Here is a 24,471-nt window from a genome sequence, read left to right on the forward strand (position 1 = left end):
TTGAAAGTAATGCTTTTCACACCACCATTCTCAATATTTTCCCACGATCCATTAGAAATAAGTTTATTTCAACAGTTGCCAGAGAGCATCAGGAAACGGCATTACTGCACTTGCATAGCTTTGATGATGTAGGAACCCAGTATGTTTGTACGTATTTAGCATTAAGAGATCTTACATTACGTCGTAAAAGACATCACACATGTTTCAAGAGCAACGATTTTCGTTAACTATATTAAAATGCATAATTCGGCTTAAAGTGCACATCTGTATGTCTAGATCCACAATGAAGTAGTCTAGATCCACAATGAAGTAGTCCCCAATGAAATAGTCCCAAAACTTAAACACAACATTTTTTGTTTAAGCTTTTCAGCGTGGTTTGCGCGATGCAAATTTTCTTGGAGTACCAGTACTATATTACCTCATGTTCCTTATTATGGAATAATGCCATATGAGTCAGAAGATGAAAACATACACTTGAAATTTAGCGAACAGCCGAAACTAGCCTGGTGTGAAATGAAACACTTTCAAATTAATTGACTGCCTCTGCGGAAATGATTAGTAAAAACCTAATTTCTTTAGCAAACTGACGAAAACAACTTTAATGTTCTGTAAGGCGATAAATCCATTATATCCCGAAATAATTTTTTTATGATTAAACTTCATATCCACCATCTATAATTGTATTCTGAATGTTAATCTGTTATTGTGGCCTGAAATTTATACTTTTTTTTTTTTAAAGATATTATGTATCATATGGTGGGCAGTAAGGGATAGAATTCTTTCCAGTTTTTTTATCACACTTAAAATGTTGAATTTTTCATGACTGTCATTCAATAACTGCAAATAAAGAAAAAGTAATGCTCAGATTTTTTAAACTTTATTATTATTATTTATATTTTAAATATACATTATTTATTCACATGTTAAGGATACACGGTAAAAACAAACTGTTGAACAAACAAGTAACTTTAATGTATTACATGAATAAAAAGACATTGCTATAATAATAATGCATGACAAAAATGATGGTTTTTATCAGGAAACTGCCCTCTTAGCGCTGGTGATACAAAATGAAACACCACTTTGGATGGAGTCCTACATTGCATTTTACACAATGGAATTTTGTGCATTTACCACACTGTCCACATCTTCTTTGTGTGCTCTGTCCAATATTATCAAATCTGATGTTTTCTTGCACCTGGGATAGAAATCGTGGTCTCACAGCTCTTGGCTTTTCAATGTTGGGCAAGGTCAGGATTGAAAGTACTACACGTCTGGTAAATTCCAATAGGCTCATACTGTTATTTAGTTGCCTGTATAAGATCCACATATTCACAACAACCCCATTCAGGCAGAATTTGATCAACGGCCAGTACCATTTCTTTGAGCATATTCGAATCGGTATAAACTTCATAGATTGTCAAAAAGGTCTACACTTCCCATGTGGCAATTATATTCCTGCACAAGAGATGGCTGTGATATGGAAACATTCTTTCTTGATTTTCTATTCCACCTCAAGCATGTACTCTCACCTTATACACCTACAACCTGTACATTTGTCCCCAAAGTCACTTGACTATTGTCATTCCATCCTGCTTCTTTATATCTGGCATACGTGCCTTCTCCAAGCGGTCATTTCTCAGGGTTCCTATGCATTTGATTCCACGTGAAGAAAGAGATTCAAGTAGGGGCAGAGTTAAAGTAATTATCAATGGCCAGTCTGCTGTTCCGAGGGATGTAGCCCACACAAAGCTTTTCAACAACAGACTGCCACAGTGTCTTCTGGGAATCTCTTTGACTTGCCTCAACATATGGCTCAAAATTGATGAGATATCCAGTAGATGTAGCTAAACACCACCATTTGAAACCATAGCGAAATGGCTTGCCCCTTATAAACTGTTTCATAAAGTGGTGGCCATAATAAGGTTCCATGGCCTCATCCAAGGAGAAATTTGACCCTAGAGGCTCTATGAGTTCTTGAAATTTCTTATTTCGATGTGAAATTAGTGGTCGAATTTTATAAACTTTATCTTCTATTTCAATGCTGTCATTATCATTGACATGGAAGAATCTGTGAATTTTGTCAAAAGAATTTCTGGAGATAGAATTAGAAACAAGGGTATTGTTGGTGTCAGGTCAGGTCTCCCAGAACATATGTCTATGCATGACCTTGTAATACCCAGATAAAAGCAAAATAGCAATGTATTTGTAAATGTCCTCATGACTTATTTGAATGTTGTGTCCCTTTTGAGCAGCATATTTTACTGTCTCTCTCATCAGAATCTCAACCAAATCATCATCAAAAACTGTATGACAAAGGTCAACTGGAGTCGAATTTGATGTGCAGAGATGTTCTATTATATCAGGTGTAGGATCACAAATAGCTCAAATTTTTGTGAAGAGTCTAATTTTTCTTCTATCCAGTGTCCTTTTTTCCTAACTTGTGATTTGGGACAGCAAGTATTTTGCTGCTGAGTGGATCAAGATGTAGCATCTTCAATAAGTCTGTCACTTTTTACCACTCTTACCTCTGCTGTTTGCCCAGAATCTTTTCCCCTAAATCAGCAACAGTGGCGGGTTGTCCTTCTGAATCAGTAGTTGCGTCATCTTTATCATTGTCCTCACTGTCATGTGGTGGAACAACGACAAATTCAAGTTTCTGGCATTCATCAACTTCATCAATGGAAGTTTCATCATGATCCTCTGTCCACCCCCAGTAGCTGAGTGGTCAGCATGACAGTCTGTCAATCCTAATGTCCCGGGTTCGATTCCCGGCTGGGTCGGAGATTTTCTCTGCTCAGGGACTGGGTGTTGTGTTGTCCTAATCATCATCATTTCATCCCCATCAACGTGCAGGTCGCCGAAGTGGCGTCAAATTGAAAGACCTGCACCAGTCGAACGGTCTACCCGACGGGAGCCCCTAGCCACACGACATTTCATTTCATCATGATCCTCTGTGGAGAATTGTGTATTTAGAACCTCTTCTAAGTCTCTCTCCTTATCCAAATTGTATTTGAAATAAATCGTACTAATTGATAGAAAATTATCCCTTACTGCCCACCGTATGATTTTTCATACGTCAAAATATAAGCCAATACCACAAAATGCTAATAAAGTAAGCTTTATAAATTTGTACTAATACATTGATTTGGAGTATTCAAATCAGTAATCCATACTAATATGTGCAAAATTATAACAATATACATCATAATTGTTTCATCACTTACCCCCTATCCAAGACGAAAAGCAGCAGAACCAATAGCACTAGAATAAATGCCTTCCGCCACGAAATAAATGATCCCGTCCATCACTGTTATTGTTGTTTTCAACAATGGACTTCTAAACTATCAATAAAAGGTATAAAATTGTTGGCCATGAGCTTCTGAATGCCTAAGAATAGCATGCGTATGATAAATCAAGCGAGGGCATATAATGGGTTAATGCTTGACTAACGAGAATATGGAAATGAAATAAAATCCGGAAACTGGAACTAATACCATAATTTAACCTTTCATAATTATCGGAATGTATTTTAATTCACTTGACACAGAAATCCGTTTTGTTTTGAGTTGACATAAGAGCTCTCAACGAAGTGGAAACAGCAAACTCAGTATTATCACAGTCTAATATATACAATCGCGACACTCACCGCTGTGAAAGTCGTTACCATTTGACAATTCAAGTGACACCATCTCCCCTAGCGGCCAGAAAGTTCGCCTTCCTCTGACGGTAGATGCGACATATAAATGTTTGTTTTTAATTCGTTTTGTACGTAAGCGAGAGACATATGGTAAATGATCGTGAAATATAAGTAAACAGAGCACAAACTATTGAATGAAGTGACATGAGCTGCAACATATTCTTGAAGAAATAATTAAGAGGTAGCATACAACAGTACTTATTCCACTGAAAGTAAGAGAATACACACTGTATATCCCACATATAAAGTATATAGATGCCCTTCCTTGTGAAAAAATGAAGCGACATATCACTTTTCGTTACGTTCTGTTTTGCAGGAAGCCTGCATCCAAAAATACGGTTTCCATCTTATTCTTTGTGGTATCAGGTTTTCTCAATACAAAGCATGACTGTTTTAAACTTTATTATATCCCATTGATACATTTACCGAAAATAAAATTAAATGAATGACTCAGTCCTAACACTTTAGCAACCCAAATGAGCCTGCTTCATCACTTTTTTATTTCTTCTCTTGCTCCCACAGACTAAGTCTTGATTCCTGAATTTAATAATGTAAAAAAGCCTCATTTTCACAAACAGTCTTATTAACAGCAGCTTGGTTTCAGCACAGCACCCAGGTGGAAAATTGGGGAAGTCCATCAATATGCTCACAAAGAAAGCACCACAATTACTTATGTGAGCAAATTCATCAAAAGTGGAATTCCTCTTAGTCTTACAATGAATCAAAAATTCTTTGAAATCTTCTGTACAAATAAATAGGCTTCCAAAGTTGCCTTCATAACTTTTAAAATGACAATAAACTTTGTCACTTGCATCTAAGTCTTGGCTGCCATCTACAAGTACTGTTTTACATTTATAACAGTCATGAATTGTAAGGAGTTTCTGTAATAAATAACCAGACACGTATGTCATGCTGTTTGCCTCTCCGAGATCTGTTTGGACTTCCACATTTGGTAGTCTGATCACTGAACTCGTGTCACTGATGTCGAACAGTGGTGAAACAAGTGATTTGAACGCTGCTTTCAAATCCACTATTGTCTGACCCCAGTTGATACACTCACAATTGGAGGTAGCTAAACTGTGTGTGTTCATTAATTTGCTTAAAGCACAATTATTGAATGCAGCACTAAACTTTTGTGGTGATGGGTTGCTACAAAAAACACCTTTATGCCTTATCACTGAGAAAACGTTTTGCAGTGGATCTTCATTAATTTTGCGTGTTAATAAATATAACTTGGTTCCATCCAAAACATCATCAACAAACATGTTCAAAGCACTTGTGTTACCCAGAAGTCGTTTAATACACTTAATCCTAGATGAAAAATCTTTCCCACCAACATCTACACATTTCCATGACCGTATCCATAGCATCAGTGTCTTTAATATTTCCAAATGTCTTGGGGCACTTGTAATGCAGTTCCTTAAGGATACAGGCCCTTTAACACTATATGCATTAAATATGTCAAAAATATCGTTTACTTTTTGGCAAAAATCTGCAGTAGCAGTAGGAGTGTCTCAATGCCTGTTGCTACTGTATGACTCAACACACGAATTGCTGTGCTTACCTTCATTTTTGAAAATGCTGTCAGTTGGGCAGCTCTTTTAGTGAGCTTGGGGGGCAACTTGTACTTCATTTCACAATCACTTGAGTACAATTGACAAATGTCCTTCCATTAAGCAGTGCCAATCCATTCATCTGTTGTGTGGATAATGTTATACCTGAATAAATTATTACGTATCCTTTTTATCAAGTGTGGGGTGTCATAAAAAAAGTAGACCTTACTCCCTTCGTGTAACAAGCATGGATTAACTGGTGTGATACCAAGTCTGTGCCTCCACTCCACAAGATTCGAGCCTTGGTCAGTCACACATGTTTTTACAACCAAACCAATCTCTGTGAGTTTTTTGAAAACTTCAAAAAATATGCTCGTCGAATGGGTGGCTCCTACTGGTTCTTTGGAGAAGTAATATACTAATGGCTGTTTAAAATTTGAGAATATGCCGTTAATCATTATAACTAATGCAGCATTGGCAACCACAGATGTACGTATGAAACCCATGTCTCGAAATCCAGTAACACGATTCCTAGAGCTGTCATATCAAATTTTCCATTAGTGACATCTCATCCATAGACAAATTAACAATTATATCAGTTTCTGGTAAGTGCTGCACTTTCTGCTTTAAAAGAAGAAATATGTTATTATTTATCCCACAATTTAATTGTACATCTTCCACATACCTTTGTAAGGTGCGTACTGGTGGAAGGCTGAAACAGTGTGATAAAAAACTGTATGCCTGAGTACTATAATACAAAAAATTAAGTGCAAATAATTTAGTTTCATCTTTTCATCTCGCACCAAGTTTTCCATTCAGTGGTATACTGATTTGGTTTATCAATAAATCGAGAGCCTCTTTTTTCAAGTACTTGGAATCAATACTTTTTAAAATGAGCTTGTCCTTTTGTACTTGTGTCCTGTGACGTTGTGGTTGCAGTTTATTCTTACGATGGGCACTTTCCTTGTCACGTAGTAATTTTGTACAAAGTCTAATGATTTGCACGCTTTTACATTTCACGCGATTTTTCAACACGCGAATAATTTCCCGTAATATAAGCATTTCATCTTCAAAAGATGTCTGTGCTCCAGATTCCATTGTTAGTGATTTTATATATGTCTCTTGTGTAGGAACACTTGTGGTAGCTGTTTATTCTGTGTCATGATACAGTTTTATTGTTTTTGCAGTAACACTTTCACGTTTGTATGGCAACTTTCTCTAAATCGTCACTAGTTGTTGCTTATTCGGCACACAAAATAAAGCAGGAACTGCATTCCATACCAATATATTCTTTTCCGCGCTCATGAACTGGTTTGACTCGAAATGTGACACACAAAACTTGACGGTTTTGTGCAAATAAAGGACATCTTTTAGCAGCAGGTCCTTTCTTCTACTATTTATTAACCATTTCTTGCTCCTAAAAAAGAAAAACAAATTCAGTAATTCAATACACTTTAGAAAAAAATTGTAAATAAAGAGCGCTACATACGCTGCCTTTCGTAAAAATCATGTTAAAAATTAATATAAACGACACTGTTTACATTTACTGAATACCGTATTCAGCAGCGTAGCTTCTCCACCGCTTGGGCTGCTGTTGTCGCTGTGTATAACAAAAATCTGCGAGCGTGTCGCGATTGTATATATTACACTGTGGTATTATAACAAACATAAACACGGTCACATGGAGACTACCCCTCCCACTAAAACTCAGACTACTAAGCGCATGCGTGAATCTGGCAAATTGGCCGTGTCAGAAATATTTTTCCGAGTAGAATCTCGCTGCTTGTTGCCACACAGCTAACAGCCGCGCCTGAAGCAGCCAGAAGCTGGAGAACGTACTGCTCTACACGACTCAACTATGCTTGCGCATGGGCCCGCTGACAAACTGCTCAAACGAACCTAATGTAAGCATCGGGACATCATGCTCATCGATAGCAATTTGTTGTTATGAAGTATTGCATAGTCTTCGTCCTAAAGCCTCCGACACATTTTCCTATTGGCAAACATTCGTGTGTGCACTGTGATTTGTTGTTTCAAATAGCGCATTTCCTATGAAACCTGGGTTAGTTTTAGTTTTTTCCCCTCTCGTTTACATTTTATTGCTGGAGAACAGTAAAAAGTCTTTATTAGGATATCAGTTCTTACCAATCAAAATTACAAATATTTAACTGAAAAGTAAAACAACGAAAAAATCTCGGAATTCTAAAAAAAATTGAGAGTTTTTCCCCGTTTTCTCCCGGACGAAAAAATTTCTGAGTTTTTCCCAGATTTCCCGGGGCGTAAACACCCTGAGTGGAACTCGGGCGAGGCACCAAGACGGCCAAGGAGCATCTTACAGTGGTTGCTCACCGCATACAGCCCTTCATGACAGTTTCCCGACGTCATTAGCATTTTTCAGCAGGCCGGGAGTGTGATAGAGGCTTTGAGGAACACAGTGGCAAGTTCCAATTGATGTGCTGGTCCCCCACCATATCTGAACCCGATGGAACATATCTGGGATCTAACCGAATGTGGCGTCAGAGCTCATCACCCCCTCCCCGGAGTTTACGGTAATTACGTGATTTGTTTTTGCAAATGTGGTGCCAACTCCCTCCAGTAACAGACCTCACTGTTCCCATGCAATGACGCGTAGCTGCTGTTACCCGTGCCGAAGGTGGACATACCGGCTATTAGGTAGGTGGTCAAAATGTACTGGCTGATCAGTGTACTTCGTATAATGCTTACATGATAGCCGCAGTTTCCCCAAGTGGTGTTACATAAAGTGGTATTGATGACAAATTGCTGATTTTAAATAAGCAGTTTTTTAATTTCCTTCAACGAACTATGCTTACTCATGTAGTGGCAAATTAAATATCTCTTCATTTCCACAATATTTCCCGGCATATCAACTTAATAGCAGTACCTTCGTAGTGTCCACTCAACACAATTCTTCTTCCTATATTTCTCAGAAACTTCTGCTCTCTTCATTTGTCTTGCTCTTAGTCATTATTGATAATAATAATAATGTGAATAAAATGATGATGAAAGACATACAACACCCAGTCATCTCGAGGCAGAAAAAATCCCTGACGCCGCCGGCAATTGAACCCGGGACTCCGTGCGTGGGAAGCGAGAACGCTACCGCAACACCACGAGCCGCGGACGTCATTATTGACGACGGTACACCACACATTATTTATTCAAATAATCACAACATGAACTAGTATACTTGTACATACACTTAAACACGATGAACGCTGAGGAACACCGATCCATTTGTTGTGGGTACCTTCCCACTCTGGTGTCCTCTATAATGATGAAGTTGATGCATTAGCCAAACAAGCGGCAACCTTAGGCACCGTCCTGGATCTGCACCTTCCTCATACAGACTACTTACGTGAAGTCAAGGATCACGCAAGACAACTGTGGCAGGAAATGTGGAACGTTTCTCAACAGACAAAAGGCGGTTATTACGCAGTGCTGCAACCTCGGGTTCCATCACAGCCGTGGTTCATGAGGACACATCTGGACCGATCCACGATTTCTACGATCATAAGACTCCCCTTCAATCATGCCTCTTTCCCACAACATCTACATCGGATCAACGTTTACAGTTCACCAGCATGCGAGTGTGATCCTGAATCGGAAGCTGATGTCAGTCATATCTTATTTATGTGCCCCAAATTTGACCGTGAACGGTTGGTCTTTCTGAAGACATTGCTGAGTATGGGCTACCATCTTCCTCAATCAGCTTCTTCTCTTTTGTGTACTAAAGACGTTCGTCTATATAAAGTGATCGTTAACTTCATCAAGAGTACTGGTTACAATCTGTAATGGTGTACGATACTTATAAATATGTCTTGCTGATGAAGATATTTGAGAATTGGTGTGATTGTAAGCCAAGACACGTTTAATTATTTTCCAATTCAATTCAATTTTTAAAACATTATGTACAAAACTGTAACAGTTAACCTTTTTATTCTTGTAAATATGCATTTCTGTATTTGTTTATTCAATTATGTGTACATTGTCACTATGTGTTGCCGATGGCTAAATTGAGTACACACTCAAAGGCCATATAACAAACAAACAAAAACCGAAACCTATCGCGTGACTGACATGACAAATATGTGGGGGAGTGGGGCGGGTCCACGGACGGTGCGCCCCCATCCTAGGTTTTTCCCTCACGCTCTTCTCCCTGGGTACGCTTGTAATGGGGTACGAACTCATGTCCCGTCAGTGAGAGCACTCTTGTAACATTAAGAGCTCTCATGTCACACAAAAAATTGGGAAAGACACCTCACAAAACACTCAGTTGTTTGTGAAAATGATAATAGATTCTGAGTAATAACAATTACATAATGAATTCAGACTTTCCAATTCGAATAGGGTACTTCAGATGAACAATTAACAAAAGAAATAAAAACTGCAAGTATAAAAGATAATAACAATTCACTTACATTTTAGCATTGTTTAATCAACGAAAATTATCAATTTTTGAAAATCTAATGTAACTGGATAGACAAAAAATCTACTCACCAACCAGCAGCAGCAGCAGAAAACACATATAAAGGTATTTACATTTGCAGGGTTTCGGACCCAGTGGCTCTTTCTAATGGCAGATGGGTTGCATGGGGAGGAAGAGGAGTGAAGGGAAAGGATGGTGAGGTTTAGGAAATTGGGATAGTTTGGAAAAGTCGCCAGAATCCTGGGTCAGGGGAGACTTACCAGATAGGATGAGGTTTCTTTCCTTCCTCCAGTCAGAGCAAACTTACCAGACGAATGTTTTAGTTGGACCACTTTTTTCGCTTTGTGATAGATGGCGCTGTACTAGTCACAAACATACAGCTCACAATTTTAGATGAACAGTTGGCAACAGGTAGGTTTTACAAAATAAAATACAGAACGTAGGATAGTTTGAACATTTTATTTTGGTTGTTCCAAAGTGATGAATGTAGCTTTGTGAACTTATCATTTCTGAGAACGCAAGCTGTTACAGCGTGATTACCTGTAATATTCACATTAATGCAATAAATGCTCAAAATGAAGTCCGTCAATCTCAATGCATTTGGCAGCACGTGTAACAACATTCCTCTCAACAGCTAGTAGTTCGCCTTCCGTAATGTTTGCACATGCATTGACAATGCGCTGAGGCATGTTGTCAGGCGTTGTCGGTGGATCACAATAGCAAATATCCATCAACTTTCCCTACAGAAAGAAATCCGGGGACATCAGATCCGGTGAACGTGCGGGCCATGGTATAGTGCTTCGACGACCAATCCAGCTATCATGAAATATGCTGTTCAATACCGCTTCAACCGCACGCGAGCTATGTGCCGGACATCTATCATGTTGGAAGTACATCACCATTCTGTCGTGCAGCGAAACATCTTGCAGTAATATCGGTAGAACATTACGTACGAAATCAGCATACATTGCACCATTTAGATTGCCATCAATAAAATGGGGGCCAATTATCCTTCCTCCCATAATGCCGCACCATACATTAACCCGCCAATGTCGCTGATGTTCCACTTATCGCAGAAATCGTGGATTTTCCGTTGCCCAATAGTGCATCTTATGACGGTTTACGTTACCGCTATTGGTGAATGACGCTTCGTCGCTAAATCGAACGCGTGCAAAAAGTCTGTCACCATCCCGTAATTTCTCTTGTACCCAGTGGCAGAACTCTACACGACATTCAAAGTCGTCGCCATGCAATTCGTGGTGCATAGAAATATGGTACGGGTGCAATCGATGTTGATTAGCATTCTCAACACCGACGTTTTTGAGATTCCCGATTCTCGTGCTGCTTGTCTGCTACTGATGTGCGGATCAGCTGCGACAGCAGCTAAAACATCTACTCGGGCATTATCATTTGTTGCAGGTCGTGGCTGACGTTTCACATGTGGCTGAACTCTTCTTGCTTCCTTAGATGTCGTAACTATCCGGCGAACGGTCCTGAAACTTGGATGATACCGAGCAGCATACATAGCACATGCCCGATGGGCATTTTGATCACAATAGCCATACATCAACACTATATCGGCCTTTTCCGCAATTGGTAAACTGTCCATTTTAACACGGGTAATGTATCACGAAGCAAATACCGTTTGCACTGGCGGAGTGTTACGTGTGGCCACGTACTTTTACGTTTGTGACTATTACAGTGCCATCTATCACAAAGCGAAAAAAGTGGTCCAACTAAATCATTCATATTTCTTCACGTACCACACTAATATGTAATAAAAAATGGGGGTTCCTATTTTTAAAAAACGCAGTTGATGTACGTTTGACCTATGGCAGCGCTATCCAGCGGGCCAACCATAGCGTCATCTGGTTTCCCCCTTCAAGCTAGACGAGTTTCGTTCGTTGTAGTTTTTGCATGAGATATTACGCTCCGACACTATCAATGGACGACCCTGCACATATATATAATGTTCTCCTGCTACTGATTAGTGGGTAGATTTTTTAAAGATCGAGTTACATTTATCACCATTGCTTTAGATACATTTAAAAAATTGCTCATGCGCATTTCGTTGGGCGTCAATGAATTTTATTTTAAACAAGAATAGAAACAAATGAAGAAAAAAGGGTATAACGAGAAATGGTTAATTTAAATTTGGCGGTGCAGCAATGGTCAATAATTGACAAAGTTGGTTCCCAAGATAAGGCAACTCGCTGGAAAGGCTCCCTTATCTGGGTTCAAGGCGAGGCGGGTGGGGCATGGGGAGAGCTGTTTTTCTTTCAAGAAAATACTCCAGACCCCCAGGTATTGCCCTACCCCAACTATGGGCGCTCTTGTGCCCAAGTAGTTGCAGATAGAAATGAAGAAAAGGCAAGGAGCACCTTCTTCTCCTTTACCTTTCAAATGTGAATGGCTACTTAAAAACAATACATGTTTCATCTTTAATTAGCATTTTTGTTTCCTAAAATCACACAGTAAATTTAAGTATAAAGATATTTTAATTAATGTGCCTTGTAATGTACTTTTTTGGCTATCTCATCCAATTTTGCGGCTATTCAACCCTCGCTGTGTCATATCTTTTGTTATCATGCAGAGCCACTGGGAGCAGGCGTGCGGCGCAGGCTGTGGCACGCCTAGGGGCTCAGTCGCTTTGATCGGATTAGTTTCATTGTCTCCATATCTGAGTGACAAAATTAATTTATCCTCTCCTAAGAATGCAATGTATATGTGACTGTTCGAATTAAAATACGAAACGTCTGTATACGGGAACCACATTAATAACGGAAGGTATTTATACTTGTGAAGGCACATCCCCAATGGGGATATTAATAAGTAGGAGCCGGCAGAGGCGCCCCCAGATGACGGTTCCCGCACAGGTGCATTTGACTGAAGAAACTCCGCTGTGTTCACTTGTTTCGAGCCGTTACACAAAGCCGTTGATTGTTTGTTGCAATTAAAGGAGAAACAAGAGCCCATTATTTTGAGTACGGTTTTATAGTTTAATTGCACTAATTTCTAATACTAAATATTTCCTATTTCATAGTCGCTGTTTTAACGCGTTAACTTCTGGCAGCAGTGTCTATACAGAACTCGAAACCATCGGTCGGACGTAACGTTCTCCCAAAGTGGCGGCGATTCACCTTTGTCATTAGAAATTAAATTTTCGCGGAAGTTCATAACATATGTTCAGTTAGGCTAATGTTGCTCTAATCCCCTTTCCTATTACCTTTTCGGAGTGACTTTTTTTAAATTAATAACGCCACTTGGAAAACGTCATTTACACCCAGTAAGTAACAAACGAAGGACTTTTAAACAAGAATAATACAGTTAATTTTCAAAATAAAGTAAGCATCTTTATCTCCTTTTAAGGAAGGAGAAAGTAATTTTGTGCCAAAACGCATCTGATTCATGTGGTAAACTGACTTTTGTCAATAATATAATCATGATTTCTAGCTTTCTGATTGCTAATCTATCATTGACAGGTTCGTATAAGCTCAGTTGTCTTGACGAATTTTGCTGCCCTGTAGGATAAATTCAATGCCCCCACCACGTACACCTACACATGACTTGCTACTTTCACATATTGGTTCAAATGACTCTGAGCACTATGGGACTTAACATCTTAGGTCATCAGTCCCCTAGAACTTGTTGTTGTGGTCTTCAGTCCTGAGACTGGTTTGATGCAGCTCTCCATGCTACTCTATCTTGCACAAGCTTCTTCATCTCCCAGTACCTACTGCAACCTACGTCCTTCTGAATCTGCTTACTAGATTCATCTCTTGGTCTCCCTCTACGATTTTTACCCTCAACGCTGCCCTCCAATACTAAATTGGTGATCCCTTGATGCCTCAGAACATGTCCTACCAACCGATCCCTTATTCTGGTCAAGTTGTGCCACAAACTTCTCTTCTCTCCAATCCTATTCAATACTTCTTCATTGGTTATGCGATCTACCCATCTAATCTTTCGCATTCTTCTGTAGCACCACATTTCAAAAGCTTCTATTCTCTTCTTGTCCAAACTATTTATCGTCCATGTTTCACTTCCATACATGGATATACTCCATACAAATAATTTCAGAAATGACTTCCTGACATTTAAATCTATACTCGATGCTAGCAAATTTCTCTTCTTCAGAAACGCTTTCCTTGCCATCATCAGTTATTTTGCTCCCCAAACAGCAAAACTCCTTTACTACTTTAATTGTCTCATTTCCTAATCTAATTGCCTCAGCATCACCCGACTTTATTCGACTTCATTCCATTATCCTCGTTTTGCTTTTGTTGATGTTCATCTCATATCCTCCTTTCAAGACACTATCCATTCCGTTCAGCTGCTCTTCCAAGTTCTTTGCTGTCTCTGACAGAATTACGATGTCATCGGCGAATCTCAACATTTTTATTTCTTCTCCATGGATTTTAATACGTACTCCGAATTTTTCTTTTGTTTCCTTCACTGCTTGCTCAATATACACTGCTTCCCCTTCATGTCCCTCGACTCTTATAACTGCCACCTGGTTTCTGTACAAATTGTAAATAGCCTTTCGCTCCCTGTATTTTACCCCTGCTACCTTCAGAATTCGAAAGAGAGTATTCCAGTCAACATTGTCAAAAGCTTTCTCTAAGTCTACAAATTCTAGAAACATAGGTTTGTCCTTCCTTAATCTAGCTTCTAAGATAAGTCGTAGGGACAGTATTGCCTCACGTGTTCCAACATTTCTACAGAATCCAAACTGATCTTCCCCGAGGTCGGCTTCTATTAGTTTTTCCATTCGTCTGTAAAGAATTCGCGTTAGTATTGTGCAGCTGTGAGTTATTAAACTGATAGTTCGGTAATTTTGACATCTGTCAACACCTGCTTTGTTTGGGATTGGAATTATTATATTCTTCTTGAAGTCTGAGGGTATTTCGCCTGTCTCGTACAGCTTGCTCACCAGATGGTAGAGTTTTGTCAGGACTGGCTCTCCCAAGGCCGTTAGTAGTTCCAATGGAATGTTGTCTACTCTGGGGGCCTTGTTTCGACTCAGGTCTTTCAGTGCTCTGTCAAACTCTTCACACAGTATCGTATCTCCCATTTCATCTTCGTCTGCATCCTTTTCCATTTCCATAATATTGTCCTCAAGTACATCATCCTTGTATAGACCCTCTATATATTCCTTCCACCTTTCTGCTTTCCCTTCTTTGCTTAGAACTGGGTTTCCATCTGAGCTCTTGATGTTCATACAAGTGGTTCTCTGATCTCCAAAGGTCTCTTTAATTTTCCTGTAGGCAGTATCTATCTTACCCCTAGTGAGATAAGCCTCTACATCCTTACATTTGTCCTCTAGCCATCCCTGCTTAGCCATTTTGCACTTCCTGTCGATCTCATTTTTGAGACGTCTGTATTCCTTTTTGCCTGCTTCATTTACTGCATTTTTATATTTTCTCCTTTCATCAATTAAATTCAATATTTCTTCTGTTACCCAAGGATTTCTACTAGCCTTCATATTTTTACCTACTTGATCCTCTGCTGCCTTCACTACTTCATCCCTCAAAGCTACCCATTCTTCTTCTACCGTATTTCTTTCCCCCATTCCTGTCAATTGCTCCCTTATGCTCTCCCTGAAACTCTGTACAACCTCTGGTTTTTTTTAGTTTAACCAGGTCCCATCTCCTTAAATTGCCACCTTTTTGCAGTTTCTTTAGTTTTAATCTACAGGTCATAACCAATAGATTGTGGTCAGAGTCCACATCTCCCCCTGGAAATGTCTTACAATTTAAAAACTGGTTCCTAAATCCTGTCTTACCATTATATAATCTATCTGAAACCTGTCAGTATCTCCAGGCTTCTTCCATGTATACAGCCTTCTTTTATGGTTCTTGAACCAAGTGTTAGCTATGATTAAGTTGTGCTCTGTGCAAAATTCTACCAGGCGGCTTCCTCTTTCATTTCTTTGCCCCAGTCCATATTCACCTACTACGTTTCCTTCTCTCCCTTTTCCTACTACCAAATTCCAGTCACCCATGACTATTAAATTTTCTTCACCCTTCACTATCTGAATAATTTCTTTTATTTCATCATACATTTCTTCAATTTCTTCGTCATCTGCAGAGCTAGTTGGCATATAAAGTTGAACTACTGTAGTAGGTGTGGGCTTCGTATCTATCTTGGCCACAATAATGCGTTCACTATGCTGTTTGTAGTAGCTTACCCGCATTCCTATTTTCCTATTCATTATTAAACCTATTCCTGCATTACCCCTATTTGATTTTGTGTTTATAACCCTGTAGTCACCTGACCAAAAGTCTTGTTCCTCCTGCCACCGCACTTCACTAATTCCCACTATATCTAACTTTAACCTATCCATTTCCCTTTTTAAATTTTCTAACCTACCTGCCTGATTAAGGGATCTGACATTCCACGCTCCGATCCGTAGAACGCCAGTTTTATTTCTCCTGATAATGACATCCTCTTGAGTAGTCCCCGCCCGAAGATCCGAATGAGGGACTATTTTACCTCCGGAATATTTTACCCAAGAGGATGCCATCATCATTTAATCATACAGTAAAGGTGCATGCCCTCGGGAAAGATTACGGCCGTAGTTTCCCCTTGCTTTCAGCCGTTCGTAGTACCAGCACAGCAAGGCCGTTTTGCTTATTGTTACAAGACCAGATCAGTCAATCATCCAGACTGTTGCCCCTGCAACTACTGAAAAGACTGCTGCCCCTCTTCAGGAACCACACGTTTGTCTGGCCTCTCAACAGATACCCCTCCGTTGTGGTTCTACGGTACAGCTATCTGTATCGCTGAGGCACGCAAGCCTCCCCACCAATGGCAAGGTCCATGGTTCATGGGGGGAGGTCCCTAGAACTTAGAACTACTTAAACCGAACTAAGGACATCACACAATACCCAGCTATCACGAGGCAGAGAAAATCCCTGACCCCGCCGGGAATCGAACCCGGGAACCCGGGCGTGGGAAGTGAGAACGCTACCGCACGACCATGAGATGCGAGCTTTTCATATATTACGCTGCCTGATACATTCCTGTTTTTTATGTCATTAGCCTACGTCGTTAATATCAGGATTAATATCCAAAATGCTTTTTACTCCGTTTTATTTACATACCAACACACTTTGGGAAAGAATTGATGCAATTTTACTGCGAATTCCGGCTCACAATCGAGGAGAAAAGATGTAATTTTACTGCCATTTCCTGTTCACAATTGCAGAGATGTGACGTAATTTTACTGCGATTCATGGTTTGAATTCGAAGATAAATGGCAAAATTTTTGTATGAAACTTACAAAGTGCTGTAATGCAGTAGTACATTATCACCAGCCACCACTGGCAGCATTCAAAGGAGTGGTGACTTCCGTAACAGACGATTAACAACTGAGAAACATTATGTCGCGTTTTTTACTGGTTGCTTATCATCTCCAGTACATCACCGATATTCTCATTGTTAAACCCAACCATATATGGATGCAATGTCAGCCAATAGCGAATCCTCATTTTCCAATAAATTGGCTACACTATTTACTAATGTTAAAACAGTACAGTAAGTACATTCCATATTACATTAACATACATAAAATTGGTTTCGTATTTAGATAGATTTATTCACTCCGCCTTACTGGATCTGTTGCCAATTGTAAACTAAATTAACAAACTCTTCGAAAAAATTAAGAGACACTGTGCAGCATTATCGACAACGTTCTGAATTCAAGTCACTTATATGCCGGGAAAACAACGAGAGTGTCAGAAGTGGAAGGAAATATATTATGCTCTAAAATGTCTACAGTAACACAAAATAAAATATTATAGAACAGAAGGGTGAGCATTTCATTTTATTTGTAAATTTATTCAATCAAGTACCAACAACAGTTGAACACGTACGCCACAATCGCCTTTCGCAGCCCAGTAGAACCGAGCGAGGTGGCGCAGTGGTTAGCACACAGGACTCGCATTCGGGAGGACGACAGTTCAATCCCGAGTCCGGCCATCCTGATTTAGGTTTTCCGTGATTTCCCTAAATCACTCCAGGCAAATGTCGTGATGGTTCCTTTCAAAGGGCACGGCCGACTTCCTTCCCCGTCCTTCCCTAATACAATGAGACCGATGACCTCACTGTCTGATCTCCCCCCCCCCCCCCCCCCCAACAACCACAACCACAGCCCAATAAGTCAGCCGTAGCTGAGAACTGTATTACCACAGGACACGCTATGGATTTTTCTGCCACAAAAATCTTGGCCCTAGCAAAAACTTTATGGGATTCAGTAATTAAATAATCTTTGGAAATACGCCTAGCGCAAAATCTTATAAATCGTGATGGCGGTTTTCAACAGGACAAGGTTTGGGACCCGGTGATCTCTCTAATTTCCTCTGAGAGAAGACGATTTATTCACAATGACAAATCTGGCGACATCTGATGTCTGTTTTTAGCGACGCTAGCGCGCTTTCCGACAGAGGGCAGATATGTAGTTTTCTCCTTTACGCATACGCCTGTGCACCACAGAACAGTAGCTCCAGAGAGCACGGATTTCAATAGAGGACGCTCCCGTGACGAAGGCCAATGTGCATGTGTTTTCGCGCCAATTTTTTGCTATAAAGTTGACTCCGGGATCTTGCAGTCTCCAGTGACGAACACTCACATGAAGATGGCTGGACGATTGCCAGCCAAAATATCGTGGCAAGAAGTCAACATGATCCGGCTGCAAACCCAAAATCTCATCTAACATTCAATACGCCGAGAAAACTTCAAGAATCACAATTTCAGTAGTTTCGCCCAAAAATTGTTTCAGGAACAACAGAGGGAAAAAAAAACCTTCTGGGAGTCGGTTTCGTTATCAGAAACGAGAGAAGAAAGCGCAAGAAGAAAACCTGGCAGGTTCTATTACGAAATTTTTGACCAAATCTGTAAACAACGATCAAGAAACTCTTCCTCCGCCACGTGTTCGGCGTCCGGATCTGAAACTATGGAAGCAAGTGAAGACAAGACATGTTTCGCTCCTACTCCCTCTGGTGGTTTCAACGAAAGCATAGACACATGTGATGTTACTGCTGAAGACTCTTCAAGCAGTACAGCGCCAGTTTGTGAGAGTTTGACAATTAGCTAAGACCAGGGCTGTGGCCTCTTCACACCTATCCCAGTATATCACACACATTTAATTCCTAATAAATTACACTGAATCATGAAATTTTACAGATATTTGATATTGCGAATGTAATTCATCAGCAGTAAATGTTACGGCCAAGTGTTTCAATTACTCTAAATAGTCTGTAAAAGTAAAGCTTACAAAATTTTTGAAGAGAAAGTCAAAAGTTTTGTGTAATGATTTGTCTAAAAGTGTGGGAGGTCTGCCCAGTGACTAAGGCGAGAACTTGCACAAGTGTCTTGGGCACGGAGTCCGGCAAATTGTTGCTGGGCATATTTGTGGGCTAATATGAACCTGTAGCTGACTTCGAGTACCGTCTTCATGCATAGCCTGGCCAGTCAGCCACCTCTGAGCTATGGCACGCCAATGAGAAAGTTGAAGCATTTTTCTGCGGCTGAACCCTGCGCCCCCTTTAGATTTGGCAAGCTTCAACTTCGATTTGTTAACTTCAGTTAAGTTTTGGATCTTGAGGTCTTCAACTGTTATTTTGTTATTGATACCTACATACATGTTGCGATCATTGTGATTTCTAAGCTGATCTATTATACCTCCAGTTGGTTCCTTGAATTTTGGCTGTTGTTTACATTTCCTGAGTTGATACTGGCCTTGCTTGTTTGTTAACAGGATATCTTAACCTGGGTGAGCCAATGGTGTTTCCTGAGTCAGAGTGATAATGTGTTTTTTCTATGCTGTGCCTGAACGCCCCCCCCCCCCCTCCCCTCCATCGTCACACAGTGCCTATTAGAAGGTTGAGTTTTGGCTGACCTCCTTGCCAAATGTCTTCAAACACCAGATAAGTAGATTAAAACTGTGTGCCCGACCGAGACTCGAACTCGGGACCTTCGCCTTTCGCGGGCAAGTGCTCTACCATCTGAGCTACCGAAGCATGAGTCACGCCCGGTACTCACAGCTTTACTTCTGCCAGTATCTCATCTCCTACCTTCCAAACTTTACAGAAGCTCTCCTGCGAACCTTGCAGAACTAGCATTCCTGAAAGAAAGGATACTGAGGAGACATGGCTTAGCCACAGCCTGGGGGATGTTTCCAGAATGAGACTTTCACTCTGCTCTCTGCTGTGAGTACTGGGCGTGAGTCGTGCTTGGGTAGCTCAGATGGTAGAGCACTTGCCCGTGAAAGGCAAAGGTCCCGAGTTCGAGTCTCGGTTGGGCACACAGTTTTAATCTGCCAGGAAGTTTCATGTCTGCGCACACTCCGCTGCCCAGTGAAAATCTCATTCATACCAGATAAGTACCTTTCTCCTGTAATATGGTCAGGTGCCAGTTTCTGGATACCTTCGATCACTGCAGACATCATTGCTCTGTTAATTATATTGGCTTAGGAAGTGTCTGGATCTCAAAATTTGCAATTGCTGAAGCTATGTAATTGGATTTGGTGGCCTAGTTTTCTTTGAAGCTGTTATTATTGAAGGTCTGCCTGTTTTCTATTTGGTAATTTTGCTTAACTGAAGCTGTTATTGAAAGCCTACCTTTTTTTGTATTTGGAAATTTTACTTAACTAGGGCTGATATTGTTGAAAGCCTGCTTATTCCATTTTAATTAAATTAAGAGCTATTTCATAATTTCGGTTAGTTGAAACTCTTATTAATCAAGACCTATCTGTTTTTATTGTAGTATAAACTTAGAATTCAGGAGCTTAGCACCAAGGGCAGTGTTCCAGGGCTGGCGGCCATGTCATACGCGACGTTGGGCACTCTGCTTTGCGGTTGGTGAGCACCATTGGGGAGGTCGGTGCTTCTCTCAATTATATTTCCACTGTGTTGGATGAGGTTCAGCAGAACCTGTCCTTTCTGTAGGACAGTCAACCTACTGTTAGGAAATTTGGTAGAATTCAGGCCCATCTAGCACATTTGGGGAATCGTTTGAGGGTCATTATCTCCTTGCAACTCAGCCAGCATGAAGTTACCAGGGTGGAGCAGTTGAGTGATTGAGCGAGGGATTTGCAGATCCAAGCAGCATCCTTAAGCTTGGAAAGTCAGGAAGTGGGAGCACGTCCAGCAGTTATCCCCACGAATCAAGTTCTTTGATCAGGCATCTGGGGCCCAAGGTTTAGGTGGCCCTCCAGCTAATCATTTCTCTAGACTACCCAATCCAGTTATGTCCTTTCAATGATATTTCAGAGCTTCCACTCAATACTTTGGGCCATGTCCAGCAGTGTTCGTGGCTGTTGGTGCAACTTGAATTTCATGTGAATGCCTTGAGGACATCTCACCATTTGATATTAACATTACTTTGCTCCTTGGCGAAAGGTACTCTGAGTGACTTTATATCTTAAGTCCTGATAGACACGGGTTCCCAGGTAGATGCCGTGTTTCTTGACTTCCGAATGGCGTTCGATACAGTTCCCCACAGTCGTTTAATGAACAAAGTAAGAGCATATGGACTATCAGACCAATTGTGTGACTGGTTTGAAGAGTTCCTAGATAACAGAATGCAGCATGTCATTTTCAATGGAGAGAAGTCTTCCGAAGTAAGAGTGATTTCGGGTGTGCCGCAGGGGAGTGTCGTAGGACCGTTGCTATTCACAATATACATAAATGACCTTGTGGATAACATCGGACGTTCACTGAGGCTTTTAGCGGATGATGCTGTGGTATATCGAGAGGTTGTAACAATGGAAAATTGTACTGAAATGCAGGAGGATCTGCAGCGAATTGACACATGGTGCAGGGAATGGCAATTGAATCTCAATGTAGACAAGTGTAATGTGCTGTGAATACATAGAAAGAAAGATCCCTTATCATTTAGCTACAACATAGCAGGTCAGCAACTGGAAGCAGTTAATTCCATAAATTATCTGGGAGTACGCATTATGAGTGATTTAAAATGGAACGAACATATAAAGTTGATCGTCGGTAAAGCAGATGCCAGACTGAGATTCATGGGAAGAATCCTACGGAAATGCAATCCGAAAAACAAAGGAAGTAGGTTACAGTACACTTGTTCGCCCACTGCTTGAATACTGCTCAGCAGTGTGGGATGCGTACCAGATAGGGTCGACAGAAGAGATAGAGAAGATCCAATGGAGATCAGTGTGCTTCGTTACAGGATCATTTAGTAATCGCGAAAGCGTTACGGAGATGATAGACAAGCTCCAGTGGAAGATTCTGCAGGAGAGACGCTCAGTAGCTCTGTACAGGCTTTTGTTGAAGTTTCGAGAACATACTTTCACTGAGGAGTCAAGCACTATATTGCTCCCTCCTACGTATATCTCGCGAGGAGACCATGAGAATAAAATCGGAGAGATTAGAGCCCACACAGAGGTATACCGACAATCCTTCTTTACACGAACAATACGAGACTGGAATAGAAGGGAGAACCAATAGAGGTATTCGTGGTACCCTACACCACACACCGTCGGGTGGCTTGCGGAGTATGGATGTGGATGTAGATGTAGATGTGGGCTCAATAGGACAACTAAGGGGACTGATTGTCAATAGGAAGCCCTCGCCACAGTTGTGGAATGAGCTTGAACGCAAATATTACTGGCAGGCAGAGGCATCATTTGAACCGCTGAGCCAGTATGTTGAGCGAGGGCACATAGCCATCTTGGCTCTTGCTATGTCAGTTTTGGAACTCAATACTGTATCAGAAATTTTGAAGGCATGCGTACCAAGGATGGGTTATTCTTGGTCTTTTCTTCCTGCCCACTAGCTCCTGGGAATTGCAAACAATGGTTGATTCCACTGAATCCTTGTCATTTGCTGATGAGGAGCAAAGGCGTGTGGAGCACGTGGAAGCTCCTCGAGAATTAATAGGTCTCCTCAGTCATCCAAAATATTTCTAGGAAATGTCTTCGGAGTGGTGCCCTCGATCACTTGGGGCATGAGTGTCACATAGCATGAGCTCCTAGACCTAGCAAATGACACCAGATGAAGAAGGGAGACACTGTTTCTGTCGGAGGTGCATATTCAAGCACCCTCTGGATCTGCCCTCCCTTTCATCTGTGCCCTGCTAGGACAAGAACCCTTGTGCGCGCTGTTGGCTTCTGGTAGCTTCATTTACTTATTGAATTATAACTGGTATTTGGGGTTTGTGTAAATTATCTTCCTCAGAGATGTTATGTGGCCAATGGGCAATAGTTGCCTCTGGTCAGCGAGGTGCATAGTTGTTTGTCCATTTCTAATTTCTCATGTCCCATTACGCTCTTGCTTCTTTCTTAAAGAACTAGTGCTCAATTTGTTGCTTGGGTGTGATTTTATTCAGAAAACTGGATCAGTTCTCAACTTTGTGAGCCACACCTTCTCTTTAAGGTTTTCACCTAGTGACAAGATAGCCTTTCGCTCTTGCCATTGTGCAAGTCTGAAGATTTGGTAAATTGTAAGATGTGACCCATCTTGAACTGGGTCAGACAGGGAAGTTGTTGAATATCCGTTGCATCTTCTTATCACCTCTCACCACCCAAAATGAAACTCTTGCAACAGAAATTGGCAAGTACGTTGAAGGAAGGGGTCATTAGGCTGTCTCCCTATGCGTCACTGATTTTTCTCGTTCCCAAAGCTCAGGGCCAGGACTACAGGCTGGTGGTTGATTATAGACTCCTTAATAAAAAGATTATCTTGCAATCTGTCCTTTTGCTGGATCCTCACAAATGCTTTACCTGGTTTTTGGGGTTTAAGTGGTTTACAGTGCTTGATTTCAACCAAGCTTATTATCAGATTCCTCTTACCGAGGAGTCTAAACATGTCACTGCATTCTGCACTGACTGGAACATTTACGAGTTCAACCGGGTGCCGTTCGGCTTGTCCCCTTAGATGGCAGTTTTGTCTCATTTGTTAGATCGTATCCTAGGTGACTTGAAGTTTTTGTTTGTGTCTTTATTTACCTTGATGATGATGCCATTTATGGTCAGTCGTTTGAGGATCATATTTCGGGACGTCCTCTAGATGTTTTGGGATGTGGGGTTGACCATAAAGCTGTCCAGATTATACTTGCTAGGAAAAAGATGTCCTTTCTGGGGCATTTAATTTCTGAGGATGGCATTAGGATTCATAACGAATGAAGTAGGTGTTAGAGAAATTTCCTCAGGCTCAAAATAGGAAGGAAATAGCCAGATTTATTGGGATGGTAAATTATTTTCAACATTTTGTCTCTGATTTTGCCTGGATGGCCACTCCCCTGAATAAACTATGTAGGAAGGGGGAGAAATTTGTCTGGGGTGAGAGCCAACAGGTGGCTTTTGAAGCTATCGTTCTGGATTTCAGCAAAAGATTTATCATTCAAACTGATCCCTCCAATGCTGGTATTACTGCTGTGTTGTTGCAGGAAGATTACGATATAAGTCACCCATTAGCTTTTGTGTCTAGAACGTTATCTGGTGCTGAGATGAATTACTCGATTTATGAGTGTAAGGCGCTAGCTTTGCTTTTTGCCTTATAGAAGTTTCAGTTCTATCTTGAGCATAGGGATTGTGATCTCGAGATGGACAATCAAGCCCTAAGTTGGGTGTTGGCTCAACCCAGGAAAAATGGTGAGATTGCCAGTGGGTGGTCAGCATCTTTACATTTAATTTCAAGGTGCTACGCATAAAAGGATCTGACAACCAAGTCGCCAGCACCCTCAGTCACACGTTTCAGGATGAGGAGGCTGTTGAGAATAAGGGCATTAATGTGTCTCAC

General features: G+C 40.8%; 1 protein-coding gene across 1 annotated transcript in view; it reads right to left on the reverse strand.

Annotated features, from left to right (window-relative positions):
• Positions 1 to 6,549: 6,549 nt before the first annotated feature.
• LOC126284189 (guided entry of tail-anchored proteins factor 1-like) overlaps positions 6,550 to 24,471 on the reverse strand; it is a 111,250-nt gene continuing 93,328 nt past the window's right edge. The window contains exon 4 of the mRNA XM_049982944.1: positions 6,550 to 6,670. Within this exon, the coding sequence (XP_049838901.1) occupies positions 6,647 to 6,670 (24 nt within the window). The 3' untranslated portion in view covers positions 6,550 to 6,646. The remainder of the gene's footprint in view (positions 6,671 to 24,471) is intronic.

The sequence above is a fragment of the Schistocerca gregaria genome, chromosome 8 (genome assembly GCF_023897955.1).
Source record: "Schistocerca gregaria isolate iqSchGreg1 chromosome 8, iqSchGreg1.2, whole genome shotgun sequence".
Taxonomy (NCBI): domain Eukaryota; kingdom Metazoa; phylum Arthropoda; class Insecta; order Orthoptera; family Acrididae; genus Schistocerca; species Schistocerca gregaria.